We start from the raw sequence: 21,181 nt of genomic DNA, 5'->3' as shown, positions 1-21,181 counted from the left end.
GGGTCAGTAGGACGGTGTGTGGTGTGTGTCACCGTTCCCAGAGTGTGGGATCTGGAGAACCCACGCCTGCCTGGAGTGGTGCTGAATCACGTGCAAAGCTACGCCCTTTCTCTGTTTTCAGCGCTCTCGCTCAGGCCTGATTATGAGAAAGGCTCGCAGTGGTGCCGGACGGTCGTTAATCCCTAACACGTGTCAGTATCCCTTTTCAATCCAGATAGAATAGTCCTCAGGCCGGGAGTTTGGGGCTGGTCACAGTACCTAGCCAGAATTTGGGAACATGGCTTTTGATTTCATTTTATTTATTTTTAGTTCATTTCTGCTTATGGTGGGTAAGGTCGGCTGCCCAGGGTGGTGATACAAAGTTCTCTCCTAAAGTGCAGTTATTTGAATAGAAATGACTCCCATTTCATGAAAAATAAATACTAGTGCAGGTAGTGTGCGGATGCGGAAAAAATGCTGAGGTGTACCGGTAAATAATTGAAGTTGGAAAATAACTTCCTTGTCCCTGAATTGGGCAGGAATCTTGTTGAAGAAGAGAGTTGTCATTTCAGAGTTTTTCCTTCTTTCTGGATGCCTTGCGTTCTGATGGCCAGTTCCTCCGGTCACATCAGTGTCCTGGTTAACACTCACCACATCAGTAAGCCATAACCAGTAGTATAATTTAAAGTTGGTTATTACCATTGAATCACGGTTTTAAAACAACTGTGTACTGTTACCCCAAATGATTTTATGTTTTTTATATATATATATATATATATATATATATATATATTCCATTATCTGCCATGCAGCATTCTTTTCTTTGTATTTTGGTGTCGTTGCCACGTTCCTCCTGCCATTCTTTCCATAGTTCCTCTGTGGGTTAAGTGGGTATTGAATATTCACTGCAGAGTTAATGCCGTTCCTCACAGAGTGCAAACTTCCTCTAGTAGCTCACCTTGCCCCCAAAGAAAGAGAAACTGCCAAATGCAGAAGTATTTTTGGGAGGCATCTTTTTGGAAACATCCTGCCTCCTTTGCTGGCCATCATCTGTTCTTCTTCATAGCAATCGGAGTTGTTGAAATGGAAACTTTGAGACAATAGCAATTGTAGACAAGTGTACTTATGGCAGGAACAGTTCCACTTGGAAAACTCATTTTAAAATTTTGTTTTACAAATTTATTTAGCATGAAAAAAGCAGTGTCGCTGATAAATGCAATAGATATAGGAAGATTTCCACGATTGCTCACCCGAATTCTTCAAAAACTTCACCTGAAGGTTTGTATTTTTGCATTTCTATAGTTTCTATACTTTCTGTACTTTCGTGTGATTTCTTGTGATTGCCCTGAAACTCTTTGTTTCTACTTGAAAAACTTTTTCCGAAGTATAGTGTTCCCCCAGCGTGTCCTTGGCTCTCTAGAACATTTTGTGATGTCCCATGGTCAAAAGTTTGGGAAATTCTCTTTTCATTAAAGTTAATCTTTTTTATTATGGAACTTTTCAGAGTGTATATATTATATATTTTTCAGAGTATATTTTATGGTAGTGTTTACAGTAAATATTTAAGGGTGAATATGGTGTGCAAGATTTTCCAAACGTGTTTGACCTTGGAACTGTGGTATCATGGTATATATTTTGGGACTCAGGTTCTGTGTAACATGCTTTGGGAAAATTCTGATTTCATTCTTCCTCTTAAAAATAATGCTAGCCAGCACCCAATATTTAATCTTTCATTTAATCTGCCTCTTCTACTTTTATTTCAAGGGTGTGGTTATTTTGGACATATTGATATTTAGTGATTCACTGCTTGGTCACTATTCTAAGTTAACTTCTGAATCCAACGCATGTTGATGGTGCACCTAGTATCTAGTAACTGCTGTGCCTGGTGGTGCCAGGCATCACCATTAAATGAGAAACTGGACTTTTTTTAGTTTTTATTTAAATTCCACTTAGTTAACATACAGTGTAATATTAGTTTCAGGTGTACAATATAGTGATTTAGCACTTCTTTACCACATCCGGAGAACCTGGACCCTTTCCTCTTCTTTTTCCTGGGAGCCAGCCCCGCTCGGAGCCCTTTCTTCCCCTGACATGTCTCTTAAATCCAAGTTCTCTTCATAGTCCTAGTTCAGATCTTTAACATCCCTGCCGTAGACTACAGTAACTGCCTTCAAGTTGGTGTCTCTGCCGAAAGCCTTCTCCCTCCTATCGCTGCTTCATAATGCTAGTCCATTTCTCTCTCCAAATATTTTTTTTCCTAAAAAACAAAAAACAAACCAAAAAAACCCAGTTGATCATATCTGTACAGTGTTTAAAGCCATCATTGACTTCCCATTGTGCCATGGGGAAAAAGTTCAAAATCTTTAACATTGTATTATATTATAATAACCTTATAATAACAGTGTAATATGGCCACAAGCTATATTATTCCCACTTTGCAAGTGCTCCAGTCACACTGGACTGTGCTCTTTTGCTAGAACATACTGTGAACTTTTCCAACTCTGTGTCTGTGTGTATACTCTTTCCCTTACCTGCAATGTCTTTCTTCCCTTCTATAGTGAAAAAACTATGCGTCTTTCAAGGATTTGGCCCTCTTGCTCTCAGCAGTTTGTTTTTTGTGCTTCTAAAACACTCAGTTCATTGTCACCTCATTTTAGTACTGCATCGTATTTGTTTTATGATGACAAGGTCTTTCGCTGACCTTGAATACCTTGAGTATCATGTTTTAATTATCTTTACATTTCCCATACCTAATACCTTGGTGCTTATGCAGTGAGCGCTCAAGATCTATTCTTGGAGTTAATTCTTTGCCTTGCATGGAAAACACAAAACAAATGCAGGCTCTCTAAATTCCTGGCTATAAGGTATCTGTGATAGAGATGGAGAGACAGGAAGAACTACCACAACAAACTAAAAGCAGCTGCATTTGTGGTATTTGTGATTCACAGTTACATTGCTCCCTCCGATACAGTTCGAATGGTTTTGTATTATTAATTCATCTGATCCTTACAGCAACTTTAGGAAGTAGGTACTATTGTCATCCTTACTTTATCCACAAAGAAACTGAGATAGAAACCAGTTAAATAATTTGTCCAATATCATACAGCTAGTGAGTAAGCGGCCTGTTTCCAGAATCTATTCCTTTAACCCATTATAGTAAACCTCAGGAAAGAGTACAGAAAAGTATATAAATTAGTCTAAAAGTGAATAATGTAGGCAATCAATACAGAAGTTCTGCTTTGATTCCCTGAGCTGATGGCTGCCTTCTTACACTTATTTAACAACATGGGACAAAAAGCTCTTAGATACATCTTTTGTTCTTTATAGTGAGGGAGGATAGGACCTTTGTAGGAAAACTGTGATATGCAGTTTGTCTTTGACCCTCTCCATCTAATCGAGTTGTGAATAAGTTAGTGTCTATCTTAGAGTAAGTGGGTGGCCAGAGCATTCCACAGAGGTGCTTAAATGTGATGCTGTTAGTGGTAGGGTAGTGGACATGAGAACGTGAGGTTGTTGACAGCTGAAGCAACTGAGAACAAAAACATATGTAGGTGCTAACTTGCCTGCTAAGAAAGAATGTCAGGAAAGGTGCAAATTTTTTTTCCTGGACAGTTTCAGGGAATGTTCTTCTAGAGGGGCTCCTATTGTGATAAGAGTTCTTATCAAATAAAGTTTGCAGTGACATTCAGGATCTGCCAGCTTTCTTTTATGTACTCTTGGTCTGTTAAGTGGGCCTTTGCCTTGAGACAAGCAGAGCCCTTAGAACAGTGAAACCTGGCATGGGTAGATGGGTGAGGAGCTTTAGGGATTGGGTTGATGTTCTAAATGTTATCAGCTTGACACTTTAATTTGCTTACGGGCAGAGGATATCTGTTTTTGTCCAGACTGGTTCCTTGGATTCCCTAGTTGGAATAAACATACAGAAAGTAAGCTGAGGTATAGAATATGGGTGTGCCTGAGCATGAGTCTGGGAGTCCTCCTTGAACTGGTCATCTTCTGGCTCATCCTAGCATATAGAAATACTTGGGAAGTTTTTTTGGGGGTGGGGTTTACAATGTGTGGAGGGTGCTGTTGGCATTTAATGCCCAGGAACTAAATGTCTTGCAATGTGCAGAACGGTCCTGCCCAAATTGCCCTGTCCAGCCTCCTAATAGAGTCTGCACTGGAAAACACTGACAGAAGTCATAGTAACTTCCATAGCTGAGGACTTAGAGATAACAATTTATGGCCTCTGAGTTAAAAAAAAAATGGCTTTCACAACTCATGCAATTAAAAAGACTCATGTAGAGACGATGGACTCTGAAAAACAAACTGAGGGTTCTAGAGGGGAGGGGGCTGGGAGGATGGGTTAGCCTGGTGATGGGTATTAAAGAGGGCACGTTCTGCATGGAGCACTGGGTGTTATGCACAAACAATGAATCATGGAACACTACATCAAAAACTAATGATGTAATGTATGGGGATTAACATAACAATAAAAATGAAAAAAAAAAAAAAAAAAGACTCATGTACTTTGCTCCACTGGAGAGACTTGTAGGCCATCACACAAAGCCTGTTGATCTAACTGTGCTGTATATCTCATTCTGAAAGATTAGCTCTCTGGATTTCTGGCCATGGCAGACTAGACCCAGCCAACTGGGGGATGAAGAAACGCCTGTGATGGGCATGTAGGTGGTTTCAGGAATCGACGGCTGATCATGGAATGAAGTGGGAGAATTATGAATTAGACACAAGAAATTGAAATGCCCAGAAATCTGAGGGTTTTTTTCTGAAATGAAAAATCATCAGTGTGTCTTAGGAGTTTTTTATGATACTGTACCACAGAATTCTGATGCCCATAATTGTGACCTGACTCATCATAAGAAATGAGTTTAATCCGATATACTTTGTTTACAAAAGTCTAGAATGGGTGCTGTACATTTCAGAAAGATTGCTTTCAAAAGTTTAAAATAAAAGTTCTTTTATTTGATAGATTAACTTGTGGGTACCTCTGTTTTCCCCCATTATGACACACAGCGAAATCTCATTATGTTAACATAAAGGACAATCACAAGTGTGAACCCCAGCCTATAGAAATGCCTCAGAATTTTTCTTGGCTGTTACAACATATAGAGGGTGCTGCTGGCGTTTAATGCCCATGACTTTAAATGTCTTGTGTGCAAGAGAGTCGTGCACAAAGGAGCATTTGTCCTGCCTATTAGGACCAAAAAGAAAAGGATAGTTTATCTAATAAATACATTTATTTTGTAGTTAATATAAGATGAAAGGCTTCTTACAAATTGTTTTATTGGGTAAGAATGATATATATACACTTTAAATTATGGTATTTGCAGAATACTAGTACCGTGCATTCTTTCATGGAGGTCTTTGTGTGTATGTATGACTGTGGATGTGAGTCAGAGCTTGGGCTCTGGACAGCAGGCCTCTCTGTCTCTAAATCCTTGCTCTGAGTTTTTAAAATCTAATTGCTTTTGTAGTTATTTAGATAATATCTTCATAGAATAGAGGACATTTCTCATTTTCTAAGGAATGTGACCTGATTTCTACTATATGTGAAACTAAGGTTAGTTCACTCATCATGCGTATTAAGAAAATGAATTCTTCAAAAAAAATAAAATAAAAAAGAAAAGTTGGAAGAATGGATTTTTTTAGTTTGCTTTTTTTGTGCCCTTCTAGTTCAGAATTCTTAGACTGCTTAATTTAATCATCTTAATAACATGTTTTAAATTTCATAGTTTATGAATAAGTTTTTGTTTAAGAAATTTAAGTAGTGGGGTGTCTGGGTGGCTCAGTCGTTAAGCGTCTGCCTTCGGCTCAGGTCATGATCCCAGGGTTCTGGGATGGAGCCCCACGCTTGGCTCCCTGCTCCGCGGGAGGCCTGCTTTTCCCTCTCCCACTCCCCCTGCTTGTGTTCCCTCTCTTACTGTCTCTCTCTGTCAAAAAATACATAAAATCTTAAAAAAAAAAAAAAAAAAGAAATTTAAGTAGTATGGCAAACTGAAATGCGCCCTTGGTTAACTTTGGCCCTCCTTCCATCTTAATTCTCCCCTGTATTAGTTATCGCTGAATTACAAATTACCCCAAAACATAGCACCTTAAAACAATAAACATTTATTATACTCATAGTCCCTGTAGGTCAGGAATTTAGGAGTGGCTCCGCTGGGTGGTTCTGGTTCGGGGTTCTCATGAGGTTGCTGTAATCTGAAGGTTTGGCTGGGGTTGGAGGATTTCCTTCCAGTATGGCTACCTGGTGGGAGGCCTCAGTTCCTTGCTACTTAAGCCTTTCCTCCCGATTTGGAGGTTGGCTTCTTCCAGAACCAGTGATCCAAGAGAGGGAGGTGTGTCCTTTCTATGACCTCGCCTGGGATACCATATAGCTTCACATTTACTACATTGTTGTTAGAAGGAAGTCACTAAGTCTGGATCACATTCAAGGGAAAGAAATTAGGCTCCATCTTTTTTTTTTTTTTTTTAATATTTTATTTATTTATTTGACAGAGAGAGACACAGAGAGAGAGGGAACACAAGCAGGGGGAGTAGGAGAGGGAGAAGCAGGCCTCCCGCCGAGCAGGGAGCCCGATGCGGGGCTCGATCCCAGGACCCTGAGATCATGACCCGAGCCGAAGGCAGACGCCCAACGACTGAGCCACCCAGGCGCCCCAGGCTCCATCTTTTGAAGGGAGGAGTGCTAAAGAATTTTCAGGTATCATAAAACCACCACACCTTCCCAGAGGTAGCCTTTGTTACCAATTTGGTTTTTATTGCAGATCTTTTTCCATGTGTTAATAAATACAGATATACATACACACGTCCATACACATAGAAATGTGTAGTTTGTATGTTTTCATGTACCTCCTTCACTTACCGCTTTTATCAGAGATCATTTCATGTGAATCCATGTAGTACTACCTTGTATTCTTTATGTGTTTTTCATTTCTGCTTGTGTGTGTATGTATATTTATGGCCTACTCTCTTTAAACATATAGAAAAAAGTCATTCATTTTTCATTTTAAAATTTAAGTTTCTTGGACACTTGCTCCCTAATTTTATAAAGCTGGGCCTTAATTTTTTCCCATTGAGAGGATAAAAAAGAGTGTGTCTCCTTTACCTTCTCTTTTACTCCAGATATGTGTGGATTGCTTTTGGTAGACAGAAGTAAGTGAAATTGCTGCTTTTGTGGAAGCGAATAGAGGTATTTATCTACCCAAGCTTGTTTTTGGAGCAGGGTGTTGACTATATGTTTGGAATTTTGTGTATAGCTGCATTCTCTGTTTGCTCTTTTGCTCCCATATTTTAAGCTCCACCTTATTTTAAGGTTGCATGCCTGGTGTTCCATTGGATGGGGGAAGATAAATATTCCCTCTACCATTTCACTCCAAACCACTTTATTAGTATAATGCCCTTGAAGATCTTGAGAATGTCTCTCTCTCTCTCTTTTTTTTGCGGTATCTTTTTAAAAAATCTCCCTTCCTTACATATATTGGGGACACTGAAGTTTATTTTTCTACCTGCTCAATCACTATTACTATTTTGTCAAAGTAGCTTATTTGATGTTAAAAGGAATCAGATTGACTAACTTGGAAGTTAAATTATAAATATCCATTGAATTTAATGCAACATGTGGTTCAGTGATTTTATATATATATATATCTGTATGTGATACTGTTATTATATTCCTCATAATGATAAACTCTGGTACCATAGGTCATTATTTCAAGAAGATGTATGGTAGTCAAAGAAATTCTGAAACTTTTAAGTCAAAACATTGCTCTTGAGGTAAGTGATGGGCATTTTGGCCAAATTGGGTTCCTGATTTTCTCAGTCATAAAACAGGTAATAGGGGCTGTTAGTTCTGATGACTGGCCTCCCAAAATATGCTAGCTTCAAGTTCCGATGCTGCTTTGGTTCAACAGCCATGTAGGTGTACATCATCCTAAGCTGTCAAGGCAGGGGCTTGTGGAACTTCTGAAATTTCTCCATATTGCTGTTAGGCGGAGGCAGCCGTAGGGAAAGGTGTTTTTAGTATGTGTGGATAGAGTAGTTATTTTTATTTTAAAGTTGTTCTAGTAGTGTACATTTTTCCTACTTAAAACCAGTGTCTTCAGATCAAGGAGATTATTTTGGATATGAAAGAAAGGAGACTAGTCAGAGGTTCTACTCAGATGGCTAACTATCTTCTTTGATATATTGGTTATAAAATTAACGTGCATAATGTGGAAGTTTTGGAAAATATAAAAATTATAAAAAAACTTAATTTCTTGCTTTATAGATGCTCTTATAATAACCTACATTTTTGCAGAACTCCTCAAAATGAAAATTACTTGAATAACTATTTGTTTTCAGATGCCTTTCTAACTAGAGTATTGTGTACATGAGGATATGAACAGTCTTTCTCTGTAGCACATAGTAAATACTCAGTAAATATATTTGAGGAAGATGGACATTAGTATTAATTATTGTTAACATTTTGGGGTTTTATCTTCTAGTATTGTTTTTTCTAAATGTCCATTTCTTTTGGTATTTACTATTAGTTTCCACCTCCTGTAAATCATAGAACTTAAAATTTTTTTTTATTTACAATGAGCTTGATTTGGCATGATCCAAATACCGAATTGTACTGTGATTTTGAGATATTGAAATTTACAAACACATCAGTTTCTTTCACCCTGGATTCACTTTTTCTTTCAGTTTCTCATCCATGTATGAATACATGAATCTTCAGGGACTCTTGTGTCGAGTGTCTAAGTTTTGAATACCTGAACGTGTCCTAATAGCTTGTTTTTTATGTTGTAGGCTGAGAACAGTTTCAGTGAAGAAGAAGAAGAAAAACTTCAGGCTGCATTTTCTCTAGAGAAACAAGATCTTCACCTAGTTCTTGAAATAATATCATTCATTTTAGAACAGGTATTCTGAGTGCCCCAAACTTCCTAACCATGGTTTGTTTACTGCAGATTTGTACTGCTATGATAGCTATAACATTTTATTTCTTCAAAAAAAAGTATACAGATGGAAGCTATGAATATATTCTAATTGAGAATTTTAATGTAGTAAAAAAAACATTGAATGTATGGTTTTTTTCCCTACAGTATTGCATTCTTCAAAAGAATATGAATGTTGAGTAGCATGAGTAAAGTATTTGACAGCATGAATCAAGACTTCATTGACTTGAGGGCACCTGGTGGCTCAGTCGGTTAAGTGTCTGCCTTCAGCTCAGGTCATGATCTCAGGGTCCTGGGACTGAGTCCCACATTGGGCTCTCTGCTCAGCCAGGGGTCTGCTTCTCCCTCTCCCTCTGCTCTTCCCCCTGCTCAGGCTCTCTCTTTCTCTCTGTCTCAAATAAATAAATAAAATCTTAAAAAAAAAAAAAAGACTTCATTGACTTGAGACGGGTATAAAACATTTTTGTTCGTTGTTACTTGGTATGATAACTTGGAGAGACAAGCACCTTTTATTTAAGAACTTTAATCCGTGATTTTGGGGAATTTTTTAGGATGATAAATAAAACATTTAGAAGAGAAGTAGTTGTCGAAAGGCCTTTTGTCATGCTAGTTCTTCCTACTGAGCCACCATTTTGCTTCCCTTGCTTTTGTCTGTGTTCAGCGCATTTTTGTTCAAGTCCCATCTCCCCTCACTGCTGCCACGACCCTTACACTTGGCAGTCTTCCCCTAATTTGGATGCCTTTTATCCTTGGCTCATCAGAGTGGAGCACATCGTTAGTCTTTCATCATTTCCTGTGTGTCAACCTTCCCTAGCTTTTGAGTTTGTGAGGGACCTATCATATCTTTAGCTCATCTTCTATAAACCTAGCACATTGCTGCCCTTAAAACAGGGTCTCTGTAAATTCCTGAAGGTTGACTTGGTAGAATATTTGTGAAATAAAAGTTTAAATAGTACTGTAGCTTCATGAGCCTTCTAGTGAACAGATATTGGTAGGAGGACAAGCTCCCGGGCATCTACTCCATACAGCCTTGTACAGATTACAGATCATAAAGACGACTACTGTTCTTAACCCTGGGAGTTTTCAGTAGTAGTAAAGGATAATCAAGTAGGACAGAGCAACATGGGGTTTACGAGAAAGTTGTTCCCGAATGATGTTAAGAAAGAACAGATGTTATTAGAAATGTTTATAAGATTTTATTATATATTACCTAGGAAGTTGGTAGATGAAGGTAGTTTTGAGAAAGTGCTTCTTGGAAAAATTTTTGTTGTACATTTCTTTGTTTTTTGTTTGTTTGTTTTAAAGATTTATTTATTTGGGAGAGAGAGAAAGAGCATGAGGGGGCAGAGGGAGAGTGAATCTTAAGCAGACTCCCTGCTGAACGTGGAGCCCGATGCGGGGCTCGAGCCCACGACCCTGAGATCATGACCTGGGAGCCCAAGGGAGATACTTAACTGACTGAGCCACTCAGGTGCCCTGAGACATTTCTTTGAAATCGTTAAGTGAAATAAGGAGATGATATTTTAATTAGGGTACCATTTCCATAGCTGAAGCAGAGAAGAAGTTTTTCCATTAAGTGGTCTTAGGATTACTTAAAACACAGGCAAAAATGGAGAAGGGTAGCCTGAATAATTTAGGCCTTTTAGCCCTGCATCTTCCAGTTGTGTATATCATTATTGCTAAAATAAAAAAAAAAAATCTACAATAGAAATAGGTGCTATTCTTTTGATTTAAATCATTTAAAGATAATTTTGTATTTGGTTACAATCCAGTGCTGGGGCTACATGTGCTCTTTTTCCCCTCTCGCATAGGCGGTGTATCACACCGTGAAGCCGGCCACTTTGCAGCAGCAGTTAGAGGCCCTTCATCTCACACCAGACAAAGCAGAAGCGTTCGGCAACGCTTGGTCTTCTATGGGTCAAGAAACTGTTGAAAAATTCAGGCAGAGGATTCTTGCGCCCCACAAGGTATGGGATTCTCCTACCTCCCCGATGTTTTTCAGTAAGAATGGCAAACACTGTCGTACCGTGAGGGTTTTAAAGGTGGTAATGTTTTGTAGAGAGGTAGTCAGGAAAAAGAAAGAGTAGACACAGTATTCCTAGAAAATTATTTCCAGACATACTGGCGACCACAGTGTGATTTAGTTTTAGTTGCCAGTTTAAAATTTGCCTCTGTGACTTCAAAATAGGAATGAGACAGTCCTTTTTTTTTTTTTCCTGAGTACGGGGGCAGAGTTGGTGTTTCTTGTTAACTGCGTACCCGTGTGCAAGACTTGCGACATTTTTACTGAGTCCCGGGATGATTTTGTCTTTGTGTGTCCATGTCAGTGCCTAGAGAGCGCACTCAGTATTTCTTGAGCAGCAGTTAGTGAACAAAGTGAACGCTCTGGGACAAATATAAAATAACAGCATTTCCAAGCTCTTCAGTAACCTTTAGTCAGTGGCGGTAAAGAGGATCATAGAGTTTTTGACCTTTTTCTCTTAGTAGGTTCTATCCCATAACTGATTTTCAGGTTTACAACCCACTCTGTATTCCTGGGATCAGTGTCACTTGCATGTGGAGTATCATCCTTTTTATATGTTGCTATTTGACTTGCTAATATTTTGTTAAAAATGTTGCCATCTATGTTCATGAGAGAGATCAGTCTGTGGTTTCCCGGTGATGTTTTTGGCGGGATCAGGGTAAAACCGGCATAGCAGAACCAGCTGGGAAGTGTTCTCCCTCCTCTTCAGTTTCCTGTGAGGGTTTGTGACGGGTTCGTATTACTGTGCATTCTCCCCAGTCTATGGGAGCACCTGTACCCCGTCAGCACTTGGTATTGTCCGTGGCTTTTATCGGAGCTATTCTACTAAGGTTTGTAGTGGTACTTCGTGTTTTTAATTTGTGTTTTCCTAATAACATTATGTGTATGATCTTTTTATGTGCTTACTTGTCTCCATGTATCTTCACAGGTAAAACATCTTTTCAGATCTTTTGCCTGTTATTTCCACACTTGGACAGATAAGGAAGTTCCATGATAGTAATCTAAAGGATAGTCTCAGGTGTAAATCCTAGCATATGGAAATGCATGGGAATGTTTTTATTATGGGTTGTTAAAATGTGGGGAGGGTGTTTGTTTTCCTTCTGTTGACTCTTTGAATTCTTTTTTTTTTTTTTAAAGATTTTATTTATTTATTTGACCGAGAGAGATACAGCGAGAGAGGGAACACAAGCAGGGGGAGTGGGAGAGGGAGAAGCAGGCTTCCCGCTGAGCAGGGAGCCCGATGCGGGACTCGATCCCAGGACTCTGGGATCATGACCTGAGCTGAAGGCAGACGTTTAATGACTGAGCCACCCAGGCGCCCAGACTTTTTGAGTTCTTTGTATATTCTGGGCATGTGTCCTTTCTCCAGTGGGGTTTGCAGATATTTTCTCCTCATCCATAGCTTTCCTTTTTATTTTCTTCACAGTGGCTTTTGCAGAATAAAAGCTTTTAATTCTGATAAAGTTTGACTTATCAGTTAATTTCTTTTATCGATCCTGCTTTTGGTTTTGTATCTAAGAATTTATAGCCTAATGCAATGTCATGAAGATTTTCTCTTTTGCTTTCTTCTTTTTTATAAGTTTGTGTTTCACATTTAGCTCTAAGATCCATTTTGAGTTAATTTTGTGTAAGGCGCAGATTAAATTTCCTTTTTTTCTGCATAGAGATGTTCATTTTAGATGTTCATTTATACATGTGCAGAATAATTTGTTGATAACATCCTTTTGTCACTGAATTCCTTGGCCCCTTTGTCAAAAATCACTTGATGTATTTGTCTGGACTCTGTGTTTGGTTCTGTTGATCTCTGGGTCTGTGCCAAGATCATACTTCCTTCATTACTGTAGCTTTGTAGTAAGCCTTCAGATCAGGTATTGTGAGTCTGCTGACTTTGGGTCTTTTTCCATAATGGTTTTGCATATTCTAGTTTCTTTGACTTTCCATATAAATTTGAAAAGCAGCTTTTCTAGATCTACAAAAAAGTGCAGCTGGGAGTTTGATTGAGATTATGTTTAACTTATATAGCTATAGATCATTTTGGGGAGAAATGGCTTCTTAGCAGTACTGAGTATGGAGTTAACTCTCCATTTATTTAGGTTCTCTTTGATTTCTTGTATCAGTTTTGTTCATTTTTCAGCATACAGATCCTGCACATAATTTGTTAGACTTGTGCCTAAAAATTTCTTGTTTTTGGAGTTGTTGTAAATGGTACTCTTTTTAAAATTTTGGTTTTTAATTGTTTATTGCTAGTATGTAGAAACACAGTTGATTTTTGTATATTGACCTTGTATTCTATGACCTTGGTAAACTCGTTAATTAGTTATAGCAGTTTTTTTTGTGGATTCCTTGTGATTTTCTTTATAGATAGTTATGTTGTCCATGAATAGAGACAGTTCATTTCTTCTTTTCCAGTCTGTTCAGCTTTTATTTGTTTTGTTCAGCTTTTTATTGTTTTTATTTGCCCTATTGCCCTGAGTAGGACTTTTAATATGTTGTTAAGTAGGACTCATAAACCCAAACATCCTGCCTTGTTTCCAATAATTAATTAATTAAAAAAAGATTTTATTTTATTTTGAGAGAGAGCGAGAGAGCGAGTGAGCAGGGTTAGGGGCAGAGGGAGAGAAAGAGGGAGAGAGAGAGAGCAGCAGACTCCCCCCTGGACAAGGAGCCCAGTAATTTATTTTTGCTTTTGTTTCCCTTGCCTGAAGAGACACAGCTAAAAAAAATGTTGCTGTGGCTGATGTCAAAGAAGTTTACTGGCTGTGTTTTCTTCTAGAAATTTTATGGTTTCATGTTTCACATTTAGGTCTTTAATGCATTTTGAGTTTAATTTTGTGTGTGGTCCAAGAAAGTGGTCCACTTTCATTCTTCTGCATGTCGCTGTCCAGCTTGCTTGTCTCCATATTTATTGAAGACACTGTCTGTTCCCCATTGTCTATTCTTGCCTCCTTTGTCGTAGATTAATTGACCATATAAGTGTGGGTTTCTTTCTGGGCTCTCTGTTCTGTTCTGTTGGTCTGTGTGTGTTCTTGTGCCGGTCCCATCCTGTTTTGGTTACCATAGCTTTGCAGTATATCTTGAAATCTGGAAGTGTGATACCTCCAGCTTTGTTCTTTTTCCTTAAGATCACAGCAAACATTTCTTGTGTTTATTGTGGGCAAAATACTCTACTATGTGCTTTGCATCTTGTAAAACCTTTTAATAGTCATAATTTGTGTGGAAAATAAAATTGGGGCTTAGAGGGATTAAGTAACTGGTTCAGGGTCATGCAGCTGCGCAGTGACGGAGCTGAGATTTGACAGTCATCACACTCCTGTGCCATCATAGGGTATTTCCACCTAGATGTTAGCTCCACAGTTTTCCTGTGACAGGCACAGTTTTTTTGTGTGCAGGCTGGTTTACATAGTTTTGTTTGTAGGTACGATATCTTTGAAAAGGAAGAAGATAAGACCTTATAAAGTGTAACTGTACCATGTCCCCCCCAAGTGGTCTGTGGTGAAGCTGACATGAGAATCAGATCTGTTTCTGAAGCCTTGTTCCTTTTCATCATGCTGTCTTCCTTTTGGGCTCTGATAAGTCTTTAGGCAATGTGTGAAAACAGAGCCCGTCATTTAAATTGCAACAAACATAGATGGCAGAGACTTCTTAGGTAATGAACCAAAGGTGTATTACAGTGACTGTTGTTTTGGGTGATTTAGGGGCTCACTTGCCTGAATTCCCCATGCAGCGCTTGCAGTGGTACATCTCTGGGTAATAATTCTCAATTCAAAGAGTCAGATTCAGTTAAGTAATATGTTAAAAATCGTAGGTGCTTATTTTTAATTTCATTTTTAAAAACACCCTGGTTCGTCTTTTATTGTTTAGATCCAGTAAGTGAGAGACAGATTGAAAACTGATCTTAGTGGTAGCTTTTTGCCAGATATGATTGAATGATTGAAGGGATTGTAAAATCTTACCCCATCTTTTTTTTTTTTTTTTTAAATGTACTTCATCTTAATCTCTCTGGAAACTTGAGACTGAAATGTCACCACCACTTATTTGCATTTTGTTTTCTTCCCTCTTATCAGCATTGTCTGTGTCAGCAGTATCCTCTTAACAGGGCTTTCTGTTCCTTTTTATTATAATGCCTCTGTTACAACATTTATTAAATTGTGAATTTCCCTTCGGACAGATCTTATATCCTGTATTCAATTTTACTCCTAAAATTCTGTTTAGATAAAGTTCTCCTACATATATTCCTACTCTATTAAATGTAAAAACTTACCTTTCAGATATTATTGACGGATTTGTCTATTTTCTGAGACCTTGAAGTGACAGAGCTGGGGTTTGACACAAGTAATCACAGTTCTAAGCCGTTAACGCTGTAACACCTAGGTGTTAGCTGCATGATTTTTCTGTGTCCTGTGATATTAAAGAATATTTTTATATTAATGATATAATCCCCACCAAATAATTTTACATTCCGAGTTAACTCTGCTCCTCAGTAACAGATATGATGATGAGAAATAGATGTGAGGCATATTTTAAGCCCTCTTAGTAGCCTGCTCTTTTTCTTAAGATGCACTCATATGTTTGTTAGGGAGTTTTAAAATATATATTTGACACTTAAATTTGTTCGAAGTAGGCTTAATGTGAATTTCTCCTATTAAGAGTGTTCTTAACTTTACCAATTATGTGGCAAATTTATTCATAATATTTACTCATTTCATTGTACACTAATGAAATTTCATCGTATCTTCTTGCAGGTTCTTGAGAAATTTCCATTTAAAAGTGGATAGCTAATGTTTCTAAGATCATAATGTTCCAATAACATTCTTTTTTTTTTTTTTTAAGATTTTATTTATTTATTCATGAGAGACCTAGAGAGAGATAGGCAGAGGCAGAGGGAGAAGCAGGCTCCCAGCAGAGCAGGGAGCCCGATGTGGGTCTCGATCCCAGGACTGTGGGATCACAACCTGAGCCGAAGGCAGACGCTCAACTGACTGAGCCACCCAGGCGCCCTGTTCCTATAACATTCTTAAAAATATATCCCCTTTGAGTCATTATAGTACAATTTACTTTATTGTTAAGTGTAATGCTAATTGTTTGCTTCAATTATTGTTAAATACCTGTTTTTTGTGTGGAGTCTAAGAAATTAGACATTTGGATTTGATATTTGTAAAATTTACTGTATTATTTTGCTTTAGCGTTTTCTTTAATATCCATAATATTTCATTTCTTTTGGAATTCTAAGGATGGATGAATAGCTTTATATAAAGAGGGCAGGAAAAGCATACTTCATGCAGCTGAATCTTGAAACACAGTATATAGCTGTGAATATGTATTTGAACACTTCTTCAGGATTTAAATACTTTTTTTTTTTTTTTTAAAGATTTTATTTATTTATTTGAGAGAGAGAGAGAGCACAAGAGGGGGGAGTGGGAGAGGGAGAAGCAGACTCCCTGCTGAGCAGGGAGCCCGATGCGGGACTCGATCCCGGGACTCCAGGATCATGACCTGAGCCGAAGGCAGTTGCTTAACCAACTGAGCCACCCAGGCGCCCAGGATTTAAATACTTCTTAACATTGTCATCTGCATTTATAGGAAAGGTATTTTGTTGTAATTATATCCCACATGTAAGTCAAATTTCTGCCTCTGTTGTTACTTTAGTTGTTGGCATGTTATGAACCAAGTGAAAGGCATATTTTTTCCATGTGCAGGGATTGACTGAATATAAATGTTTATGAAGTTTAAATGCTGCTAGATTTATTTATTGTCTCTTATTGAAATATAATTTACCTGTAGTAAAATGCACAGATTTTGAGTTCAGTGTATGAGTTCAGAAATTATGTACACCCATTTCATCACCATCCATAACAAAATAAAGAAAATTTTCATCGCCTGGAAAATGCCTAGTGTTGATTCCTCCATTCTTGCCCTCACTTTCTATCAGTGTAGATTGGTTTTGTCTCTTCTTGGATTCAATGTAAATGGACTCAAATAAATGTGTCTGACTCATATCTCAACATAATATTTTTTTGGATTCATTCATGTTACTTGTATCCATCATTTTTTTTTTTTTTTTTTTTTGGTCACTGAGTAGTAGTTCATCCTATAGAAATACCACAATTTGTTTATCCATACTCCTGTTGATGGACCTTTGGGTTGTTTCCATTTCTGGCTATTGTGAATAAGGCTTTTGTGAACATTTGTGTACAAGTCTTTTTGTGGACATATATTTTGTGGACATATATTTTCTTGGGTCAGTACCACTGAATGGGTTTGCTGACCCGTTGAGCCAAATCTGAGGCTTTCTCTTTTTTTGAGCAACCCACGCTTCATGGATTGGGGAAACTCATATAAATGTGAATCTGTCGCCTTGTGTGGTTCCCGTCCTAAGTGAGTTGAATTCCCTTAACTCTTGTCTGCTTTAAGTTGTTCTCCAGTGCTCTCAGATCATTGTTTTTAAAATACTTTGTCTAGCGGTGCCAGGGCGGCTCAGTTGGTTAAGCGTCTGGCTCTTGATTTCGGCTCAGGTCGTGATCTCTCAGGGTTGTGAGATCAAGCCCCATGTCGGGCTCTGTGCTGAGCAGCGAGTCTGCTTCAGGATTCTCTCTCTCCCTTGCCCTCTGCTCCTCCCCTACTCTCTAAAAAATAATAAAAGAATAAAATATTTTGTCTAGTGGTTATAATTTTTATTTTTAAAGAGTGTAATGTGATATAAACTGTTTCCTACCATTATCAGATTAAGAACTCTAAGTGATTATTTTATTATTTTTTTAAATATTTTATTTATTCATTTGAGAGAGAGAGAGAGACAGAGAGAGTACAAGCGGGGGGGAGGCAGAGGGAGAGGGAGAAGCAGGCAGAGGTGGGGCTTGATCCCAGGACCTGGAGATCATGATCTGAGCCAAAGGCAGACACTTAACCATCTGAGCCACCCAGGTGCCCCATAAAGGTGATTTTTTAAAATTCTAAATCTTATTCTATCCCCCCTTTGCTCCAGATCCACCAAAGGCTTTCTATGTGTTTTACAATAGAAGTCAAATTTCTTATGATTGCTTTTAAGGTTCCTCATGATCTATAACCTCCTCAGTCCACTACCTTATCTTGTTGACTTTCACCTCTTAACGTCCTTCACCTGCCTGACTTTGGTCACATCCAATCTCTTTACTTCAGAAGCTCTTCTCCTGGAGGTTTTTATGGCTGGCTCCCTTTTTTCAGCTGTTTGTTCTAATGTCACATTTGTCATTGAGTCTTGCCCTGATCATCATAGTGAAAAAGGCCCACATGTCTCTATGGTACTTTTGTTCATTTTTTTTAACATAACATTTATTCCCATCTGGCATGTTACATATTTTGTTTATTTTTTAAATTTTCTGTCTCTTTTACTAAACTGTAAGCTCCACAAGAGCAATTGTTCACTATTGTATTTCCGTTACTTTAAATAGCCCTTGGGGGATAGTGGGTTCTTAATAAATAGTTGTTGAATGAGTAAATGCACAATATGTCTGCTTTACAAATTGTGCTATTTTGAAGTGCAGTTCATTAGGCTTTCTTATAAAGAAGAATATTTGTATTTATTGGTGGAAAAAGAACAAATAAGGGGGTGTGGATTATATTTTTTTATTTCCTAGTATTTATTTATTTTTAAGAATTTATTTATTTAGAGAGAGAGAGGGAGACCATGAGTAGGGGAAGGGGCAGAGGGAGAGGAAGAGCGAGAATCTCAAGCGGACTCCACACTGAGCGCGGAATCTGTCACGGGGCTCAATCCCATGACCCTGAGATCATGATCATGACCTGAGCTGAAACCAAGAGTTAGACACTCAACTGAGCCACCCAGGAGCCCGTATTTCCTAGTAGTCTTTTTTTTTTTTTTTTTTAAGTTTATTTATTTATTTTAAGTAATCTGTACCCCCAGCGTGGGGCTCGAACTCACGATCCCGAGATCAAGAGCTGCACGCTCTTCTGACTGAGTCACCGGGCACCCCTCCCAGTATTCTTTTGTGTTTTCTCTTTGGTTGTACTTCAAACCTTTTGTGGTTCATTTATTTCATGACTCTTGAATTTTGCTGCAATACTTGACTCAATCATTTACATTTTTTCCACAGAAGAATAGCTTTAGCTTGAAATGGAGATTCCCCAGGAAGACAAGGTGATGTCATTAGCCTGTATTGCAGCCATCAGTTTAAAGAGCTTTAGATCTAAGAGACCCATAATCAGTCTTATCTGAAACAGAAATGTGTTCTCTGCTTTATAAATAATTGCCTAAAGCCAGAACCATTAACAAATTAAATATTTTACTAATGCCAAAAATTGTGCTGTTAGCAAAATTACTCTTATTATGTGCACAGTACTCAAAGATCGCGAAATCGAGTTGATGTACTTTTTCAGAGTGTTGCCAATTGTGAGAGCATTAGTTGAATGACATTTCAGTGTCCTCAGACTTGTGCTGTCATTTTCATATGTTCTTAGTAGGTAGCAGGGGCCAGCAGTTTGAAGGATGGTTCATTGATGTTTTCCCTCATCATTTACAGCTTGGTTATGAAGACCACGATCAGGTATTTTGGGCATGTCGGTGAGTCAAGGAGCATGAAGTTCCATGCCACCCTAGCAGTGAGACTAGGTTGACTTTAGTGGCATCTGAACTTTAGGGTATAGGTTAGGGAGTATTCCTAAGTTGTGATATTTGTAATCAAGCATTTGTACCTCTTATTATGATTTGGTGTAGCATCAGCATTAAAGAAGGGCCTTGGTTTAGTCACTTTTGGATTTTTGATGTCTTCTGGAGATTGCCTAATGTGTAGCCCTTTGTGGTATGATTTATGCAGTATGTTTTGTCGAGGTGGGCTGTCACCTGGGTGCAGGGTAACTCCAATATTAATTCAAGACATTTATCTGCATCTTTGTGATACATGGTCGTATACTCACATCTGTGTAATATGGATATCGTATTGCATAATAGTTATCTCTGAGGTCCTGGCATTGTCTTCACGTACTTAGAGATGTCACAACTGAGGATTCTTTCTGTAGGATGCAAGCAGTTGTATGGTTTGGTCCTTGGAGGCTTATTGACCCCTGTTCTTGCCAATGACTAGAGGATGACAAAGAGGGTGGTGGGAGTGGGCAGCTGGACATGTGCTCCCATTGCATCTGTATATTCTTCTGTTATAACCTTTAGTACACTGTATCTTTTAAACATAATGTTATTACATTATAATTTACATAGTGTGAACTGCTTCCTTTTAAATTGTACAGTTTGAGGAATTCTGATACATGTGCACTCAGGAGATCACTCCCATCATCAAAACACAGGGCATTTTCATCACCTTCAAAAGTTCCCTCATGCCCCTTGGAAGTCCTTTTCTCTCCTAACCCTGGCCCAAGGAAACCACTGATCTGCTTTCTCTCCCTATAAACTGCATTTTCTAAGATTTTGTATGAATAGAATCAGACAGATGTACTTTTTTCTCTCTGGCTTCTACCACTGAGTCAGATTTTGAGGTTCATCCATATTTTTATATGTGTTAGTTTGTGCTTTTTTAGTGTGGAGTAGTATTCTATCACGTGGATATATCACAGTTTGTCCTTTGATCTGCTAATGGATGTTTGGGCTATTTCTGGTTTTTGGCTGTTTTGAATAAATCTGTTAATATTCATGTTTACATCGCTGTATGGACGTATCTTTTCTTTTTAAGATTTTACTTATTTGAGAGAAAGAGAGTGCACAAGCAGGGGGAGAGGGAGAAACCGACTCCCTGCTGAGCAGGGAGCCCGAGGTGGGGCTCAATCCCAGGATCCTGAGATCATGACCTGAGCCGAAGGCAGACGCTTAACTGACTGAGCCACCCTGGCGCCCTGGACATACCTTTTCATTTCTTACTTAGTGGTGGATTGATTGGGTAGCTGTAACTACCAAACAGTTTTCAAACTGGTTTTACTAGTTTACATTCCAACCAGTCATTTTTTTCACATATTGGTCAACACTTGGGATTGCCAGTCGTTTAAATTTTAGTCCTTCTGATAGGTGTAAGGATAGTGAACATAAAGATGTTGAATATCTTTTTATGTGTTTATTGGCCATTTGTGTATCTTCCTTTGTGAATGACCTGTTCAAATCTTTGCCCATTTTTGTATAGATTTCTTTGTTTTACTCTTATTGAGTGATAAGAATCCTTGATATAGTTTGGATACAAGTCCTTTGTCAGTGTATGTATTGTGACTATTTTATCAGTCTGTGGCTTGCCTTTCCTTTTTCTTA

At 38.3% G+C, this 21,181-nt stretch overlaps 1 protein-coding gene across 3 annotated transcripts in view; it reads left to right on the top strand.

Moving 5' to 3' along the window:
- Positions 1–21,181, top strand: part of COMMD10 (COMM domain containing 10) — a 205,822-nt gene that overhangs the window by 288 nt on the left and 184,353 nt on the right. For all 3 annotated transcript variants that reach the window (XM_032425352.1, XM_032425351.1, XM_032425353.1), the window contains exons 2-4: positions 1,167–1,257; positions 8,773–8,883; positions 10,730–10,885. In XM_032425352.1, coding sequence (XP_032281243.1) covers positions 1,167–1,257; positions 8,773–8,883; positions 10,730–10,885 — 358 coding nt within the window. The remainder of the gene's footprint in view (positions 1–1,166; positions 1,258–8,772; positions 8,884–10,729; positions 10,886–21,181) is intronic.

The sequence above is a fragment of the Phoca vitulina genome, unplaced genomic scaffold (assembly GCF_004348235.1).
Source record: "Phoca vitulina isolate PV1807 unplaced genomic scaffold, GSC_HSeal_1.0 scaffold32, whole genome shotgun sequence".
In the NCBI taxonomy this organism is placed as follows: Eukaryota; Metazoa; Chordata; class Mammalia; order Carnivora; family Phocidae; genus Phoca; species Phoca vitulina.
This window is presented reverse-complemented; position numbering and strand designations above follow the sequence as displayed.